Genomic DNA, 19,943 nt, shown 5'->3' on the forward strand with positions numbered 1-19,943 from the left:
GGGGAAATCGGAGGGGGAGACGAACCGTGGGAGACTATGGACTCTGAAAAACAAACTGAGGGTTCTAGAGGGGAGGGGGGTGGGAGGATGGGTTAGCCTGGTGGTGGGTATTGAGGAGGGCACGTTCTGCATGGAGCACTGGGTGTTATACACAAACAATGAATCATGGAACACTACATCAAAAACTAATGATGTGATGTATGGTGATTAACATAATAATAAAGAACTATCTTAAAAAAAAGACATGTCTAATATTCCCATAGATAAAGCATCTCAACTTATAAAACAAATAATAGGAATTATCAAAAAGAGCCACAAATAAAAGCTTTCTCTATATTCCATGGTGGCTCTCTACCCTTCTCATCACCTCCTGGTCCACAAGTTTAGTTCCACCCTCATCATCTGTCCTCTAACTTAGCTGGTTGATCTGCTTTCCCTCACTGCAGCGAGCATTATCTCTACAGAACAAAAGTCAGATCATTGCACTTCCCACCTAACATTTCTTCAAAGGTACCAAACTTCTTGACATAGGAAGTCCTCCACAGTCTTACAAGACTCCACTCTTCCAATTCCATCTCCTGCTGACCCAGCCTCCTCAAGACTCAGTTCAAAGAGCAATCTTTGTGATCTTCCTTGGCTCCTGGCCCCCTCAGGCCTACTTGACTTCATCACTCCTTTCCTGTGCTCCCAAACCTCTATTATAGCACCTGTGGCTGCCATGTAGCGCAATTGTTTATTTACATGTTTTCTCCATCTGTGTCTCCACTTATAGGCACAATAGGACCTCAGTTAAATGTCTGTGGAATAAATATATTAACGACAATATTCACCAGTTATCAATCAAATCTAGATAGACTAATAGCTTTCTCACTCCCTTGAACTTCTCACTGACCTTGCTCTAGTTTCATGCAATAAAAAGAAAACTATTATAAAAGAAAAAACACATCATTAATTGTGATTCTTACACATTCTGCCTAAAACCCCTCACAAAGACAAGTGTTCACCTTAAAATATACTCTTCCCCCTTGAAATTCTTCTCTTTGCCCAGAGGACACACCTGACTCTACTTAGCCTCCTGGTTCCATCATTCTATCCTCAAAATTATAAGACCTTATCAGTAAACTCTGCATGGGACCAGGTTTGCAGGAAGCATATACAGAACACATGAAATGGAAATATTGGATCCATTCAGAAGTTTGAAATTTTCTGTAACATGACACTTTCAATCTGTGCTTTGAAGACCTGAGAAGTGAAGAACCAAATATTTTGGGGGTAGAAAGTCAGATTATAAGGCCTATCTTCTAATGCTTCCTTGCCTGATAGTTTCACCTCCTTTAAAAAAAAAAAAAAAAAAAAAAAGCAAGTTGTATGGATAGAGTATTTGACAAGTGGTTCCTTTATTTCAAAAGACCACAGCATGGTGGCTGTTCCGCTGCACTGACCTAACCAAGAGCTGGTCAACTATGAATGATTTCACACCAGGCTCCCTCTGGGGCCAAATGTTTACTGAATGCTCACCAAGTGCCAAGACCTTACATGTTCACAATGTCCTTTAAATACTCTCAGGAGCCTGCAGGAGAGAAATTATTAACACCTATTGTAGAGTCCAAGGAAACTGAAGCTCAGAGCCATCAAGTGGCCCAGGGTTACACATCTGGAAAGTGACCAAGCTAAATCTCCAAAATCCAACACCAGGCAGTGTCCCAGCACCAGAAAGGATTTGGCCACAGGTAACCATGTCCAGGGTAGGCCCTTGAGATTACGGATCCTAGGGTAGGCGGAGAACGGGCAGTGGGGGCATGGTCAGAGAGCTTCTATAGTGGTAAGAAGAGCCCAAAGTTTTACTTAACAGCCAGAGATTTAAGTTTGTATCACTGGCTTCAGTTCATTCCCACAATTTAGGCTACCTTCTTTACCTTCAAGGAAACTGTAAGAATTTTCTCTTTATAAAATGTGGGTTATTTTAGCATAGAATTTTTGCAAATATGTCCTAGTTCCTCAGAACTTATTCAAGATGCTAAATATTCCTTTTTGAAGCGATCCTAAGCAACCCTAAATCATCTGTCCTACAGTGCAAATCCCCAGAATATTCAACGCCTTTCAGAAAATGTAATGGCCTATTTAAAGGCACGGGGGGGGGGGGGGGGGATCATTTTTTAATGTTCCAGCTCATTTGTTTCACTGGAGACCAGACAACAAAATCATGAAAGCGGGGAAGAAAATTTTCAATTATAAAGATTCTAACATTTAGTTGTATATTGCTATATTTTAAAACTGCAATCAAGTTTTACAGATCATACAATCGATAAATCCCAATATTTATATAAATTCCCTTTAAATAGAGCACCTAAGATATCCATTAACGGTTACTTCTAGCTAAAAGCCAAATTGTTTCATCTTGTTATACCTATCATTCAGTTTTAACTTAGAAAAAGGAATGAAAATAAAACATTGAAGAACTTAAAAGCAAGAGCTTATCCTAAAGTGAGTTCGATCATTTGCTATCACATTCTCCCTTAATGTTATTATGTACACATTTACTTATTAAATTTCCCTAAATGATTATTTCAAAATCTGCTAAGATGAAGGAGCAAAGGTGTCATTCAGTCTGACTTTTCTTTAAAGCCATATATTAAAAGTTACCCTGGTATGTGCCTCTCAAAATATAGCTACCTTGAGAGTTCTCATTTGTAAAAGTAAGGTTGGCAGGGAGAAAATGAGATGAGAAGTAGAACATCTCTAATTTGTCATCAATAAAATAAATCAGGAAATAGCCTTTAATCTCAAGAGTACAATTTACTGATTTAGTAATTTATTTACAAAACTGATGGAAATTGTTAACAAGGAGTTAATTGATTTGAGTCACCTGATTACCACAGTTAATTAACCACACTGACTTAATCTTCTTTGAAAACATCAACTAATCATTTCCCAGGTGTCAAGGGTAAATCGTTAAATAAAAAATAAACTTCTTTCCCCCTCTTCAAGGGAGATTTCTTGAGCATATTTTCTTTGCAGATTCCAATCTAGCAACAAGCCAAGTTTGGGTTTTTTGGTTGTTGTTGTTTTTTTTTTTTTTTAATATAGCTATACTGAGAGAGCTGCCATCTTTCCAGAGTTTTTTCCTTTTATGAAAGGATAATAAAGAAAAAGCAGCCTCGCAACCTTACCATCAGTGTCATTTTGAATTACTTCAAAAAATGAGCTAAGAACACTTTTTGAATAAAAATGAACAAATCAAAGCCAATTGAAACTTTCTTATAAGAAAATGAGTTTTCAAAAAATTAACTTCAAAACGTATTTGGAGGGTGTGATCACAAAGAAACAGTGTGAGGGAATGGGGGGGGCACGGTATTACTGAGCTGTTCTCATCTTAATTGTGGTGGTGCTTACACAAATATATTCATGTATCAAAATTGATAGAACTGTATACTACACAAAGTCCATTTTAGTCTATGTTAATTTTTTAAATAAAATAAAACAAAGCACTTCATAATGCCAATATACAAGCCCACTTCTGTGAAAATTGTGAAACCTTATTCCCTTTTTTACAGATAGAAAAGTTAAGGCCAACCACTCACCCCACACACCTCAATATAAAAGGGGGCCGGGAGGAGTCTAAGAAAACCAACATTGTCAGAGAAGATCAGAAAGAATACATCCCATGTTTCTTGTGGCTATCCAGTTCTCAATTAGTAGATCCACTGCTTCTCTCAGGGCTGGGGGGGGGGGGGGGGGGAATTGTTTTTGATCTGCCAATGCACTCTTAGTGCAAGAGGGCTCTGGAGGGAACCAAGTCCCAGGTCACCATGACAAATCACGCTTAGTCTTGCTAAAGGGAAACAGAGCAAAACACCCTTCCCCTTCCCTCACTTTTTCATTCCTTCCATCATAGTGAAGTGTTTGAAAAATAAATCTGGATTACAGTAGGATTTTGTTGCACATATTCACAATCAGCAACAACTATTAAAGAGCTCTTTGATTTCCCTTACAGGGAAATAAAAGCATTCAATACAAGATGCACCCTGCTTAGCTCAAGTCCCACATTTTCTCTTGTCTGCACTGCTGGGTTTAATTATTTACAGCGAGAATCATCTAACTTTCACTGTCTTCCAGTTAGTACGTTCAATTTTTAAACCATGCATTTTGTTTTTCTCCAGAATCTCTGCTTCCAATGATTACTTTGCAAATTCTTTCAACACCTCACTGCACCAAATATTAGGGAAGAGGTAAATTTTTATGGCAGAAGTGAACTGAAAAAAGAAATTCAGAGTTTTGGTACATAAAAATTAACCATTTAGCAATTTGACTTGAGAAAATATGTGTATGTACCTCACTCATTTGCAAATTCTTTTTATCAATTACATACTGAGAACAAAACCAGAATTTCCTATCAATACTCATCATTATGGCCTAGAAAAAGTTTAACTACCATGTACATTAAACCCAAAAGCCTCCTCTCCATCTTACCCGGCACTGATGAATCCCTAAGGAATGACTGATAAGAGTCTTACAGGTTTGTTGCTTTTAGGGTCAACCTCTTCTTTTTTCCTAACAATCCTATTTCAACTAGAGCTAACTTGAGGAAGGAGAGCCATACTAGAAGGTGAGAATTTCTATCTTTGAAATCCATTTGACAGTTTCACAGCAGAAATTCCCCATAAAGTCATCCTAAGAAAAGGCACAAGCAATAATACATTTTTTTCTAGAAAAGCTGATTTAGGCAACCCAATTAAGAGATGAAGTTGACTCCTGAATTTCAAGACTCTCTCTCACCTTCTGGCAGCTTCTTCCTTTCTTTCTCCCCCATCAAAACATACAAGCTCTGGGTCTCGTTCTCACTGAACCTTGCTCTAGCAAACTTTTACTGTGCATTGCTATCTCAACTTAAGTCCTTTACCCTACAGGAATACACATTAGTTTCAGGGGGGAAACAATGTCTTATTCCAAAGCACTGGTTGTAATGGTGACCGAGCAAACATCTTTGGCCAGGGTGAGAGATGCTTGGGGGCCAAGAGACCTTTCAGCACCTCCAGAGCCCGTAGGCAAATGCCTTCCACATCTCTACAAGAGCTGCCTCCTCAGATATATAGAGACTCCATTCTCACTTGGTTGTTCATTACTTTGTTCTAGGATGTTGAATAAGAGACCTTAGTAAGAATTTTTTCCATTGATATTAAAAAACAGCAACCTTTAAATCTGTACTTCACTGCCATCCCTAAAAGGAAGTTAGAATAGAACTCTCTAATTGGGTGTCATCTTTTGAGTTAAAAGATAAGTAATTAAAGAGAAGAGAATATTGCCAGATAAGCGAATGGTAGCAGAGGAGGAAGCCAGCAGGCAAGAATCAATGGGTACCTACAGAGTATAGAGGGAAAAGTAGGTTAAAATAGAAATGCACTCTTCTGAACAGTAAGCTCTTTTGGACAGACCTATGTCACAGGAATCTCTCCATTCCTTTTTTTTTTTTTTTTTTAAGAAAGAAAGTGAGCAGGAGGTGGGGACAGAGGAAGAGAGAAAGAGAGAATCCTAAGCAGGCTCCATGCCTAGCACAGACCCTGAGATCATGACCTGAGCCAAAATCAGATACTTAAGTGACTGAGCCACCCAGGCACCCCTCTATATCCTCCGATATAACTAGTTACATCATGCCTGAAGCAAAAGGCTTGATCAACACGTATTGAATGAATGACTGCAAAGTAACAGAGAAATGTCCACTTTTGGGTTGCAAAGGTACCAGCTTCCGAAATGAGGTCATCTTAGCATAACATGAATCATTAAAAGAGGCTTTGTTTGCTTGTGTACAGAGGCACTATCTTCCACTTGCTCCTACTTATCCACAGTCACAATATGTAAGAATAAGGGCTTTGGGTTCGAATCTTGGTTCCACCACTTAGTAATTGGATGGCTTTAGGCAAATTATCATACCTGTCTTTGCCTTGGCCCTTTGTCCATAAATTCAGATTGTTAATGAAGAGGTGGGTAAATTAATACCTATAAAACCCTTAGGATAGTGTCAGACATGTAAGCACTCCAAAATATTTATCCATAATTGTTTTAGCTCATTTCTACAACATCACTACCCATTTATGCATGTAACTGAGCCATTCCTCTGCCTCTAACTTATTTGGTCATGGTGGCATATGGAGTCCTCAAAAGAATGGGATCTGGAATGAGAAATGTGCCCACAGGACAAGCAGCCATGGGCATTTTTCAGCAGTCTGGGCCTTCTTTGGTTGAGCCCATTTTTCCTTCATTCATCAGGAACAAGACCCATGAATGTCCTGGCTTGACATGTGATGTTCTTTCCACCATAGTCCATGCCGCCTCCCTGAGTTGGGAAACCACTCCCCTCTTCAAAGAGGCCCTTTTGTCTGATCAAGGCTGTTTTCACTGTGCTGTGGTCTCAGACAGCTTTCTTTTGTGTTGTTTAAACACAGAATGACAGTCCACTAACATAATGTCTAAAAACTTTGCCTTATGTTTGTGTAAAAGCTACTGTATCAAATCTGTCCTAAAACTAGCAGAATGACCCATTCTGTATGTACAGGGGATTCTCACAGGGTAACCAAGTGTCTCAGTTAAAGTTAGAAAAGTTAGAGAGACTGATGCAGAATCAGCTACTCTCAAATGCATTGGGAATCATCAGTAGTTGGGGGTCAGCGAGACGGAGGAAAGGGGAGAGTCAAATGGAGAGAAACAGCGTTGCTAAGCCACTTGTTTTGATAGAGATAGCAATTTTTTTCTCTACTGGGTCTTCGATGGGGCCCCCAGGAGCCTGGGGGAATTAAGAGCTGGCAATACCAGGGACATGGCCGGGAGCTAACAATGCCCCTTCTTAACTTGAGAGTCCATGATGACATTTATCCATTTGTTCAACTTATATTTATTTATTTAGCCCGATTCTGGATACTAGGAATAAAGCCATAAACAAAAGAGATTTAAAAAAAAAAAATCCCTGCCCTCATGAAATTGAGGTATTAGAGAAGGAAAGACAGAAGGAAATAAATAAGTCACATACATTATGTCAGATGATGCTAAGCACAATGAAGAGAGTTAATCAGGAAAGAATTGGAGAAGACCACAATGAGAAGGTGACCTAGGAGCAAAGACCTGTAGGAGGCAAGGAGCAAGTCATGCACAATCTGAGGCAAGAATGTTCAGAAAAAGAGAAAACTAGTACAGAAGCTGTAAGGTACTATGTTGGAGGGGGGAGAAGGCAAAAATTATCACCATGCCTAGAGCACTGTGAGTGGGGGAGAGGAGAAGGATGTGAGGTCAGGGAAGTGATGTGAAGGCCAAATGGTTAGGGAATTGTGGGCCACTATAAGGATTTGGACTCTGACTCTGAGATGGGAAGAGATGGTAGACCCACAGCTAGGTCATCAAAAGTCCCCTTCAAGGACTTTCTACATTCACTCAGCTCCTTTGGGGTCCACCTCAGTTATAGAAGGGCACCTTGCCCAAGGTCATGCCCTTACTGGGGCAGGCCACATCTAGTAACCACAGAAGACCATTTCAGCCAGACTCAGAACACTCATAGCCAACTCTTGCTCCAGAGATTCCCCACTAGGTTGACTGAGGCCTTCTCACAGTTTAACTTCTTCCTCTGCCATTCCTGCTTCCTCCTTTCTCTTCAAAGGTAATGATCTTAATGAACATCAGTGTCTGTTTCTGGACAACCAAACTTGTGTGTAACAGAAGCCATTGGGGCTTTTGAACAGAGGAGTAACATGATCTGACTGATGTTCTAAACAGGTGTTGAGAGTAGACAGAAGATGGACAGAAGGGAAGCAGAGGGAAGCAGGATGACCAGTAAGGAAGTTATTGCAATAATCTAAGAGTTGACTATGACTTGGATCAGTGTGGTAGCAAAAAACATGGTGAAAGGTGACTGGATTCCAGACACATTTTGAAGATTGAAACAATGGGATTTTCTGATGGATTGGATGTGAGGTATAAAAGAAAAAGAGGAGTCAAAGCAGAGTCCAAGGTTTGGAATCTGAGCAAGGATGGACCAGCCATTTACTAAGATTGAAAAGTCTATGTAGAAAGCAGGTTTAGGGCATTAGTGAAGATCTGGAGTTCAGTTTTGGACGTAGTCTAAGATGACCATTAGACAGCCAGGTGGATATGTCAAATAAGCAGTTGGAATTGTGGGTCTGGAGTTTAGGGTATTGGTCTGGATTAGATTCATAAATTTAGAAGTTGTCAACATACAGATGGTAAAGCCATGAGACAGGATGAGTCTCCAAAGAAGTAGTGTACATAGAAATGAAAAGCAGTCAGGGAGATGAACAGGAACAAGCATGAGATACCAAAAAGATAGCAAGCAGAGGCCAGCAAGGGAAGATGGAAACCAGGAGAATGTGGTTTCTTAAAAGCCAAATAATGTGTTTCGTGGAGGAAGGCAGGATACACTGGGTCCGATGCTGTTACCAGTTAAATAAAACAAGAACTGAGAATGGATTATTGGATTTAACAGCATGGAGATCATTATTGACCATGGCAAAAGACATAACTATCAAAAGTGGGAGCAAAAACTTGAATGGTGTGGATTTGAGAAATATTGGAGAGAAACTGCAGTGGATACGGACAAATCTGGAAAGGAATTTTGCCGTAAAGAGGAACAGAGAAAATAGGGTGATAGAAAGGAATGTGGGGAAAAGAGAGGAGACAATTAGTGAGAGGTGAGACAGAATTCAATCTAAAACATGAATGAACTGCTTGAACTTCAGAGCATGGAAACTTCATCCACAGTAACAGGAGGGAAGATAGAATATATGGACAGAATGCATGCAGGTGATGATGGCTGAGTTATGGGAGCTTGTGGAGTTCTCTTCTGATGGCTTCTATTTTCACATTTATAAGAAGCAATGTCATCTGAGCAGGTGGTGTTGGAAGTTTGAAGAAAGAGGAGACGTAAGGAAGTAGGAAAGCAAATGGCCTAGCCAGGAAGCAAGTCTGAGGTTGAGATTAGTTTCGATTTATGGTGAGACCAGTCAACATAGTTGTGTTTTTCTCCTGCCACATTCAGCTACAGCAATGCAGATGTGGCCTATAAGATTAACCAGGACTGGGCTTTTGCAGAACACAGGAGAGCAAGACAAAGGGGCCAGACTGCTGGCAGTATAGGCAAGGAAGTGATGTTAATGATGAGTCATAAAAAATATAAGCTGAGGAAATAAATAAATGCAGGATTTAAGGGACAGTGTAAAGGTGGTAGGATCACGGACTCTAAGTCCCAGTGGGGTCAACAAAGAATTGGGCTTAGGATGTGAAAGAAATGAGCTGCAAGTTTTTCCAATACTCACATTCCAACCATGGAATAGATGCCTGCTTTAGATGCCAGCGGGCTCTGTCAGGATACTCTGGGATAAATTGGAGGAGAGAGATTACAGTGGTTATAGAGAAATCTGTCTGATTTGGGTAAGAAAGGATTAGAAGACCTCCAATAGCTCTTCAGTTCAAAGAATCTAAGGTTCTTCAGGTCAAAGAATCTAAGGTTCTTAGAATGGGAGGAAGGACTTCAAGGGTGTCCAGGGAAAGAGCAAAGAACACAATTAAGACACAAACAGTGGCTCTAGGGAGAGACTGCCATGTCGGCCAGGAAAGGAGATGGCCAGGAATGGGGGCAGTACTAGATGTGAAAGACTAGTTTTCCTTTTTACTACCTTGTAACATCCCCATCCAAAAGAAAGTACGGATTTAACAGAGTGTACTTTAACTACCACTGGAAGAAATTTACAGTGGCAGTTAGTATACCTTTAGTTACAAAACTAAAAAAATGAGAGGCTACCTAGATCAGTTGTTCCCAAATTGTCTGGCCCTTCAGAATCAACTGGAAACTCTTGAAAAACAGATGCCCCTACTCCTGATTGAGTAAGTACGGGTTCTGGTCGAAGAATCTACTTTTTAAAGCTCCCTAGGTATTCTGATGATATACCAAGTTGGGTGAGCTGGTTGACTTCTATCTAGGGTCTCTAGAAATTAAGTTGTAATGAAATAATGCTTTTGAGAACATAACCAAATTTCTCACAGGTGAACTGCCCCTAGATATGATCAAGGAAACATGTAGCCCCATTTGCTCTGGCAGCTATAATGTAACAATAGGGGAAGCCAGACTAAAAACAAAGCTGAAACCTAGAAGAGAGTAGAGTCAAGAAAAACACAAAGAAAGAGAACTGAAGCCCTGACTGCACCTCACCTGAACCCCACTCTGCCTCAGAATTTTCTATTTAACATGAGCCAATAAATACCCCTTATTGTTTAAGCTGGTTTGAGGTAGGTTTTCGGTTTCTGGTTTCTCACAACAAAAAGTATCCTCCACACCCTTCCCCACATCAAAATTAAACCAGTGTGGAAGCACATGCTGACATTTTCTCCTCTCCTTTAATGAGATTATAATGTGGGTAAGATTGACATATTTCAGATTTTTAAAAAAAAACTTCCATTCTTAAATTCAACTTTATTTGAGGATTTTCCTATTAAATAATTGATTTTGATTTTTCAGCCTTTACTCAGCAAAGCTCTCCTTGTTAATGAGATAAAAACCAAAAATTGGGCCCAAAGTGACAAGCAAATCTCTGACACAACAGGACATGATGTTTTTATATGGGAATTCAAGAAAGTCTAGCATAACCTAATTGTAGCTACTGTCTTCTTCCCCTTCCCCTTTTGCACATTTCCTTAACACCTGTTGGACCTTCAAAAGTAGGTTATGTTGTTACTTAATGTCAATCAGTAGATCAGTGAGTAAAGGCTTATTGTCAAAGTTACTAAGAAAGAATCTTCATGTGTTATTGACTGAGAGTACATAAACTTAAAGGAGACCTCTGGTATTGCTTACAAACTTGGATCTCAAGATCTGGACAATAAACAAGCCATTGTATCCATGGTAACAGTGGCTTAACTTTTCAATGCACAGAATGGTAATTACATTTCCTCCTTTCATTCATTTCTCCCTGTTCCCAATAACCTTGGGGGTCAGGCATGACCTGAGGGCTAATGACTAAAAGCATAGAGCTTTCAACATGAAACTTCACATTGTCTAACCTGTCACTTTTCTTGGAGAGACTTATTATTTCCTTGCATTGTGTTTTGGCACTGTCCTAAGTCAGAAGTACCCATCTTACTTTTGGAATGACAATGTTTCTAGTTTCTCAGCACATGCTATTAGAATAAGACTTATAGGCCAGCAAAATAACCATTGGCAGAGTGCGCATATATTTGGCATTTCTGAATTAATCCAGGGAGGTGTGAAAGAACCTGCTCTACCACTTACAGAAGCAGTCCTCAGGTTAAATGCTAAAGACCCTTGGATTTGCACCAAGATGTAGTCTGTCTCCATAGAAGCATTTTAATATGTCTCCAAACCTTCCTCTCTTCTTTCTTTCCACCCCATTCTCATAGCCAAGGCCTCCTGCCTGGAAAAGGGACAAAGTCTTAAGAATATAAACAAGAGGGCGCCTGGGTGGCTCAGTTGGTTAAGCAACTGCCTTCGGCTCAGGTCATGATTCTGGAGTCCCGGGATCAAGTCCCACATCGGGCTCCCTGCTCAGCAGGGGGTCTGCTTCTCCCTCTGACCCTTCCCCTCTCATGCTCTCTGTCTCCCATTCTCTCAGATAAATAAATAAAATCTTTAAAAAAAAAAAAAAAAGAATATAAACAAGAGAGCAGAGTTAGTTGGGAAAGGAAAAAGGGCCTAGGATTTGCTAAAAAATGAAATCATACAATGTACTCAAGAGCTCCTGTACTCTGTTCTTTTAGCTCATTTTCCAGAACCTTCTTGTCCATCACAAGTCTGGTCTAAATAAGAATCCTTTAGGCTACAAGTAAACCTTCTAGAGAAGTCCTTCTTTCTCCTGTTCTCCTAAACTTAAAGTTGCAACATGATCACATGAACACAGAGCATCATGTCTTTTGCCTTAATATTTTCAATATTTTTCCCCCCTTCAATTCATTGAGTTATCCCAGGACTGCATGCTCTTGAGAAATTTCTATAGCCCTGTAAGTCTGTCATCATGTATAAAATAAAAATAACATCAGTTGGTTTTACCTGATAAGGTGTCCTAGACCCATGTTGCTTTTGCAACCCAGCCTCTGTTCACTGGTAGCCCTCCCCAATTTCCCTCTGCAGTCCAACCTTAGTCCATGACTTCAGGGACCAAGCATATGACCCAAGCCTAAGCCATGGACACACTTCATGCCATGGATACAATGATTGGTTCTCCAGTGAAGTCTGTGACCTAAGCAGAGCCCCAGATGCAACTGAGACTTTTGCTAGGAAAAATTAAGACAAAAACTCTTGCTCTTTCCCAATGGACATGACATGAAAGGATGTAGCTCCAGGAGCCACTGACAGCCATCTTAGAACATTAAAGAACACATCTGAGAACAGAGTCATCTCAGAGTCAGGAGATAGAGAAACCAGATCAGCCTGACATAGTCTGAGCCCCCATTTTATACTAGGTTGAGCCAAAAGAAACTGCCAATATTTGGCTGTCTAGAGAAACAGCAATCCCATATGGTCCAACCTAATAGCAGTATCTTTTCAATTATGTATCTCAATAAACTTCCTTTTTGGCTCCAGGCAGTTTAGTTTAGATTTCTGTCATTTACAAACATAAGTGTCTAGACTAATATGTAAAGTTGTAGCCACGAATACGTTATACCAGCATGCACAGACGCATCAAAGAACCACTAGTGTTTAGAAAAAAAAAGATACTATATAGTATCCTCTCAAGTTTGAAAAGAAGTTAAATTCTTGAAGAGGTTAATAAAGATGGATAGAAGTATGTATGTAAGACCTCACAATCCATAAAACATTTCACACTCATCTCATTTAACTGGCATAACTACCCTATAAGGTAGATATGTGCCCATTTTATAGATAAGAAAACTGACCTGAAGAGTTGAGTACATTGTCCTGAATTTCCCACATAGTAAATGGCAGTAAACCCAGATCCTCTTAATTCTAAAATCTCACACTCTTCCCACTTCATTTCACCATGCTGAGATTGTGAAAAAATTGCTTAGGAAACATCTGCATGGACCCCAACAGAACACATGGAGCATCAAAGAAATGCCTCTGATTTTCAAAACAACAACCAATCTGATCATGTTAAAGAAACAGCCCAAAACTCAGGCTGAAACATGTCAAATCTTTCTAACATTGGTGAGATCCTGGCCAGCGTTCCAGTTTCTAAGTTTTTTAATTAAATATTTTCATTTAATAAAATAAAACCTGTCAGTGTTTCTTAGAGTGCCTGCTTAGAGAACATGGACAATGATTAACAATGACCTAACAATTACCTTGAATTAAGACTAAAAACCTATTCATGTAGCAGTCTGTACTATGAAACCCGGAGACCTTAGGAATGTGATTTGATGGCCCAAGATTTTGAAAAATAGATCCGGAGGTACAGTCTTTGAAAGCTGGGGCACTGACGAAAGTTCTGGACCAAGCTGAAAGCATGGCTGTAATTAACCTATCCTCTTAGACTTGAGATTCCTCTTAGACCTGAGACATGTGACCCATCCAATTTTTTTTTAAGAGGATTGACCAAGGTGATCTTTTCATCATACTTGTTCTCATATGACAGGTCAGGATCAACAGAAAAGCAATCTAGAGGCCTCCTCAACCAACTAGGCTGAGGACATTCCAAGTAACATGTATCTAAAAATGATCAATTAGAAAGACACAAAGAGGAGCTGGGGTTTACTCTAACATAGTTTCGGAGTTTCGATCTTAGCTCTGACCTCGGCCACATGCCCTCAGGCAAAGGGCTTCACCACCTCCCTTTCACTCCTTTCAGGCCCCTCTCCTTGCCTCCAGGGTTTAGTTGCTTATCTATAAAATAATGCAAGTAGACCAGCTGATAGCTAAGATTTCCTCCATCTGTAAAAGTCTACGTTTCTATTAGAACAGGACAGGCACAAGATTGAATAAGGGAGTTTGAGCAAAAGCCCTATAAAAACTGGCTAGGAAGAATTTCAAGCGGAGAAAAAGAAGCCAACTGTTAGGAAATAAAAGCAGCAGCGGTATCAGAGATGCGATAGAACCAAAATGTTGCTTGCTTGTTACCAGCCCCAGAATCCTTTTAAATATATGACTTTACCTGAAGATCTAATTGTCATAAAGCTGATACTAACTATAAAAGGCATTACCAAGCTTCTACTGGAGGAAAGAATATTAACTGTTTAAGATCAATACCACTTTCTCAAAAAAAACTTCCAGTCATATCCTGAGATCTGGGAATTCTTCAAAGAAATGTTAGGGGAAAATGCCTAAGACTTCCTTATGTGCACTTAGAAATTAGAAATATGAATAGTAAGCCAAAAAAATGTTACCTTTAGTATTGGTCAACATAGTAATACCTGCTAGTTATGATCATTGTCTATAGGATACGTTAAGCACTTTTATCTCTTTATGTTAATAAAATGCCATGGAACAGATTCCTCCTGTTATCACATCAATTTGGCAGATAAGCAATCTGAGCCATGAAAGTTTCATGACTTCCCTGAGGTCACACAGACAGAAAGTGGTAAAGCCATTGCTGAAACCCAGACAGCTTGACTCCAGAGTTCAGGCTCTCCCAATTTTTCTTAAAAGCATAATACAAAATATGAAGAAAATACAAATAATTTTAGCTATAGATACGCTATAATTTTTTTAAAGACTAACCATAAAATACTCAGAGTTCTTTTCCAATGTCTAATGATGCAAACCTGCAAGAAGATCTTACCTAAAATGTGTGCTAAAACAAGGACATTTACAATGTCATCACACTTTACCTGAAAGGTCAATACAACAGAAATCTATAAATCTCCTTAACCTTCCAGGCTGAGGATATTCAGAGGGCAAGTAGGAAGACTGGAAGTAAGGATACCTGGGGTCAGGTGATAGAAACCTGAAAGGAATCTCTAAAAAAATATCCAGAGTTATGGCACAGCAGGTAGATTTTACCTTCTGTGGGAAAGACTTGTAAAATGCCACTCAGCTTCTTTAGTAACTTCACACATGGGTAGCAACCTAGGGAGCATGACACTGGGAGTAACGATACCTGGGGTCAGTTGACAGAAACCTGAAAGGAATCTCTGAAAAAATATCCAGAGTTATGGCACAGCAGGTAGATTTTTACCTTCTGTGGCAAAGACTTGTAAAATGCCACTCAGCTTCTTTAGTAACCTCACACATGGGTAGTAACCTAGGGAGCATGACATTTTTAGTACAAAAGAAAAGAGACAGGGAAATAGAGGAGAAAGTCACATACTATAGCAGTTAAATTATAGCCTCCGGACTCGGAATCTCTTGGACTGGCCTCACAACTGCCATTTTCCAGCAGTATGATCTGGGGCAAATTACTTCATTGCCCAGTGCCTCCATTTCCCATCAGTAGGGACAGTAAGAATACTTACATCAAAGGGGTATTATAAAGACTAAATATCAGTAAGTATAAAGCACTAAGAACAGGGTCTGCCACATATATAAGTGTATGATATGCAACTCTTACCGTACATAATATTACTATATATTCTTATAGAAGATGGATGGATGTAAACTACCAAGAGTTAAGTACAGTTTATTTGGTGACTAAACCATCAATCCAGGGGAGAGAATATCTGTTTTGATTGTATGGGGACAATCCAGATGTATCCCAGATGAATCCGGACTAGATTTCCTTTTGCCTGGCACTGCCAGGAACATATATTAAATCCTATGGCTGCATTTAGGACATAAGATGTGTATCACCCTAAGCGCTGTGGCAAACCCTTCACAATAATAATAAATCCTCTTTCTGTGTTACCAACTGAGAAAAAGTGTTCAAAGCAAGAATTATTAGCGGTCTCCCCCGCCTCCCCTCCCTCTCCAAAGATTTTTACAAGACCAGTGGGGTTTGTTGGCGTTTCCAAACTTCTTCTCAGGAAGTCTGAAATGGGTACTGCTAGGAGTTGCTGTATAATTACTTAGTTGATTCCCTCTAAGGAGCTTACGCTAAGAATTGAGGAAAGAAAGCAGATTAACCATTTGAATACATGCTACGGCCCATCCACAAGCTTTTCCGTCTCTCCGCCATAAATGGGGGTTTCTACAGTCCCCACCCGTCAACCCCAATATGTGATCCAGGGAAATCAATGTATTGCTTTGGCTAATCCTACAACAATAGGGGTTTCATTTTCATTGTAGGGCAATTAAGTTGTCCGACGGGAAGGAAGGAGCAGGAGGGGAAAAGGGTGGGGGGAGAACTCTCCCATCCCCACAGACAGATTAGTCCCTGTGGAGGCAGCAGCGTCCGTTCTGTCTGTCTGGTGGTCGGTCACACGCAGCTCTGGGCTGCTACCTAGCAACGCAAAGCCTGGAGAGAGCTCGCCGGTTCCCCTGCCTCCTCCTCGCCCTTCCCATTCATCCCTGGTCAGTCTCCCCACCCCACCCCACCCCCCACCCCACTCCGCGCGCTACTCTCTGTCTTCAAGTTCCCTCTCTCCCTTCCTTCTCTCCCTTTTCATTCCTACTTGTCTTCTCTCTCCTCTTCCCCCTTACTGTTTTTATCCCCTCCACTTCTTCCTTTCTTTCTGTTTCTGTAAAAATGTAAACTCTAGCAACTTGAGAGAATTTTTAAGTGCTTCATCGCAGAAACTTTCTCCATTCGAGCCCTCAAAACTCTGGCCGCGCAGACGGGGCCTCATTCATCAACACAAAAGCCCCCACCTCCCTGTTGAAAAGGAAAACCCTTCAAAGAAAATGCCCCGGTATATCTGCTGCTCTCTCGTCCAATCCCGCTTCCCGGCCTTATCTCGGCTCGTAAATGATCTGTATCGAGATGCGGTCTCTAGAGGGTCAACGCGGGACCAAGTTTCGCTGAAGAGGAGAAGGGGGGGTACTCTAGCCCGCGAAGGGATCTCCCCCGCTAAGCGCTGCAGGTGGAAAACTGCGCACGGAGAAGCGCGGCGAATCTCTCAGCCCCCCAGAGAACGAATCAGTGTGGGGAGCAGACTGCGCACTGGCTGGAAGAACCTCTGTCTCCGGGTTCCAACCGCAGAGTGCTTTCGAGAGGCTCGGGAGAAAGTCCCGTGGGAACAAAGGCGGGGTCCCCGTGGGGTGCGCTGTCACCGAAACCGGCGGAGCTACTTTCTCAAGTTTGCTGCTGCTCAGTTGCCGGGCGGGCGAAGGAGGGGTGCTCCCGCTCGCCCCTCGCTGAGCAACCTGAGCGCCCCGGCGGGAGCCGCCCCAGTGCCGCCGCCCTGCCCTGCCCCCCCACCCCGACCGTGGTCCCCTCAGTGCGCTCACGGACTCGACCCCTGCCACTGCCGGGTAAGTCCGGAGCTCTGCGCGGAATTCCGGCCAGCGGGCGCTTACCTTGGCCACTGGCCGGCGCCAGGCAGGCGGCAAAAGCCAGCAGCACCGTGCACGCCACGGCCGCCGCCCCGCGCTCCATCCCCGCGGCCGTCCGAGGCCCCGGCCTCGCCGTTCCTTCCCCGGGAGGTGGGCGCGCGTAGCACACAGCACCCGCCGCGCCTCTGCTCGCGAGCGCTCCGGTAGGCCTGCACCTCGGCAGGGTCCTAGAGACGGAAAGCCGGCCCGAGAGCCCGAGGCATCCCGTTTTCTACCCGCGCCAGTCCCCACCCTCCAGACGGTGCATAAAGCCCTGGAGACCCGACCGCCCCGGAACTAGCATGCGGGAATCCAGCGGGGCAGGCCCCCTGCCGCCCGGCCCGCCCCCTGCACTTTGCAGCGCTGGGAGGAGTAGGGACTCGAACACACGTGCGCTCACACATGCACACTCCACACGCGCGCGCACACTCACACACGTCCTCATACAGTCTCACACACACAGTCGCACACACTCCTCACTGTCACACAAACTGACAGTCTCACACGCTCACGCGCGCGCCGGCACACACATTCCTAGGTCACACACGCGTGCGCGTAGTTCACAGTCACACAAACACCGACACGTGCACGCACACTTCGCAGTTACACATTCTACGTTTACACACTCCTCGCAGTCTCACACTGCCTGACACATGCACGGGAGTGATCCGCTCTAGCCTCTCCGCAGGCTTTGCCTCCCCACAGAAGTTTGCGAGGCAGTCCGCGGGAAAATCTGCCACTGATACAGTCTTTTAAAAGGAAGAAAAATAAGAGAAGGAAGGGAAGGGGAAAGGAAATGAAAGGAGTAAGAGCGTGCTGGAGAGATCTGTGACCATTCTCTAGTCTGAAATCCCTAGGCTTCTCGGACACCCTGGTTTCTCCCACAGAGTTGAGACGCTGAGATGGGATGCTCTGTGTTTTTACAAAAGCAGGGGGGTAGATCCATGTGGGGGTGGGGGGTTGGATCCTTGCTTAGCTTTTCTTAAGCAGAACATACACACGTGTCACCGCCAGATCGCGTTTCTTACAAATCTCTTCAATTTGAAGCAAAGTTGAAAAGAATGAACGTCTTCTATTTCGTACTGGTGCCCCTTTATAGGAGGGAGACACGTAAGGGGTTCAGAAAGCCCTGCAGCTCCCTCCTATAAGGCAACGTTAGACAGACTGCCAGGGGCTCCGGCCTCAAAGAGCCGTTCTAATGAACCTACACTCATCCTCAGAGCATCGTCCTCGGGCGGTACGCGACACTAAAGCCAACAGGAGGAAAAGAAAGAAAGAAGTGATGCACCTAGCAACTTATTTCCTGGCCCTGGGATCCCTGTGAGCAGGGGCCGTTCCCGGGCCGAGGTCACCCCCAAATCTCCGGTCCTGGGCTCTGGATTAACTCGGCAGCAGGACCCCAGGGGCCCTTTCCCCCAGCCAGAGGGGCCACGACAGTGGAGGCGGCAGCCCTGGGCGCACTTAGACCTGGGCAGGGTCCTGCCGCCTCGCCCTTCCCAGGGGCGAGAACCTGCCAGTGACTGCCACCCCTTGTCCCGGAGCACCGACTGTCTGGGGCTCTGCTGACCGACCCCTGGCAGTACGGATCGCGTACCTTCCGTGGGCTTTGGTGGTTGGTGAAGCTTTGCGGGGAAGAGGATGGGGGAAGATAGGTATTATTTTAGAAAGACAAAAAAAGAAACAGAAATAGACACAGAGAAAACTTAGACTTAAAAAGACCAGGGCTGTGAGAAAGGGCGACAGTCACTTCGTGGCTTTCTTTTCGAGATTTCTGGATTTGGAAATCCAGAGTTCTCTGCTCTGACCGAAGTCACTGGAACGTTATTTGCCTCCCCTGCACTGCACTGGCGCTGTCCGGCGCCGAGGAGGAGGTAGGATTGGGGACCGGAGGGGCAGGGGGGTCTGGGAAGTGAAGAGGATGAGGCGGGTGGGAGGAGGGAAGCGGCGAGGGATCGAGAAGCTGCACTTCAGTCTCCGCGGGTGATTTATGCCGGTTCCGGGCGGCCGGGGCGATGGTACGAGACCGCGCCGGGGTCAGGCGGCTCTGACGCCCGCCCAGGCCGCGCTGCATAGTCAATGAGCGTCCCCGCACCGCGGGTTACAAAGAGCTGCGGCGGGCGCTGCGGAGGCTTGCGCGGGAGGGGCTGGGGGGCTCCCAGTGCGCGCGTGGGCGCGTGGGGGTGCAAGAGGGTGAGCGCCGGCGCGCGGGCGGGCGTGGGTGTGCGTGTGTGTGTGTGCGCGCGCGCGTCCTTTCACTGTAGCGGCCAGGGTTCCAAACATTCCTTTCTGCACTGAAGGGTTTTCCTCATTGTTGTTGTCTTTGTGCTCCAGTGTTGCCAACTTACTGGAATTCCTGACGTGGTTGCACAGCAGGGCTCAGGCTGACCGTAGGAGCCAGCTGCGTTTGTGTATGAGGCCGACCCCGCCGTTAATCCCAGAATAACGCGGGAGAAGGGGGAAAGAATGGAGGGAGAACGCGAGGGAGGGGAGCAGATAAAGGGTGGGGATGGGAATGAGGGACCACTAACGGAGTACGGTCCCTCATTCCCAGCACTGAGGATGTAAACTC

General features: G+C 43.5%; 1 protein-coding gene across 1 annotated transcript in view; it reads right to left on the reverse strand.

Moving 5' to 3' along the window:
- The window catches only part of LRP2 (LDL receptor related protein 2), a 197,528-nt gene extending 180,090 nt beyond the window's left edge, over positions 1 to 17,438 (reverse strand). The window contains exon 1 of the mRNA XM_021702805.1: positions 17,360 to 17,438. Coding sequence (XP_021558480.1) covers positions 17,360 to 17,438 — 79 coding nt within the window. The remainder of the gene's footprint in view (positions 1 to 17,359) is intronic.
- Between the last annotated feature and the right edge of the window lie 2,505 nt (positions 17,439 to 19,943).

Source organism: Neomonachus schauinslandi, chromosome 3 (assembly GCF_002201575.2).
Source record: "Neomonachus schauinslandi chromosome 3, ASM220157v2, whole genome shotgun sequence".
In the NCBI taxonomy this organism is placed as follows: Eukaryota; Metazoa; Chordata; class Mammalia; order Carnivora; family Phocidae; genus Neomonachus; species Neomonachus schauinslandi.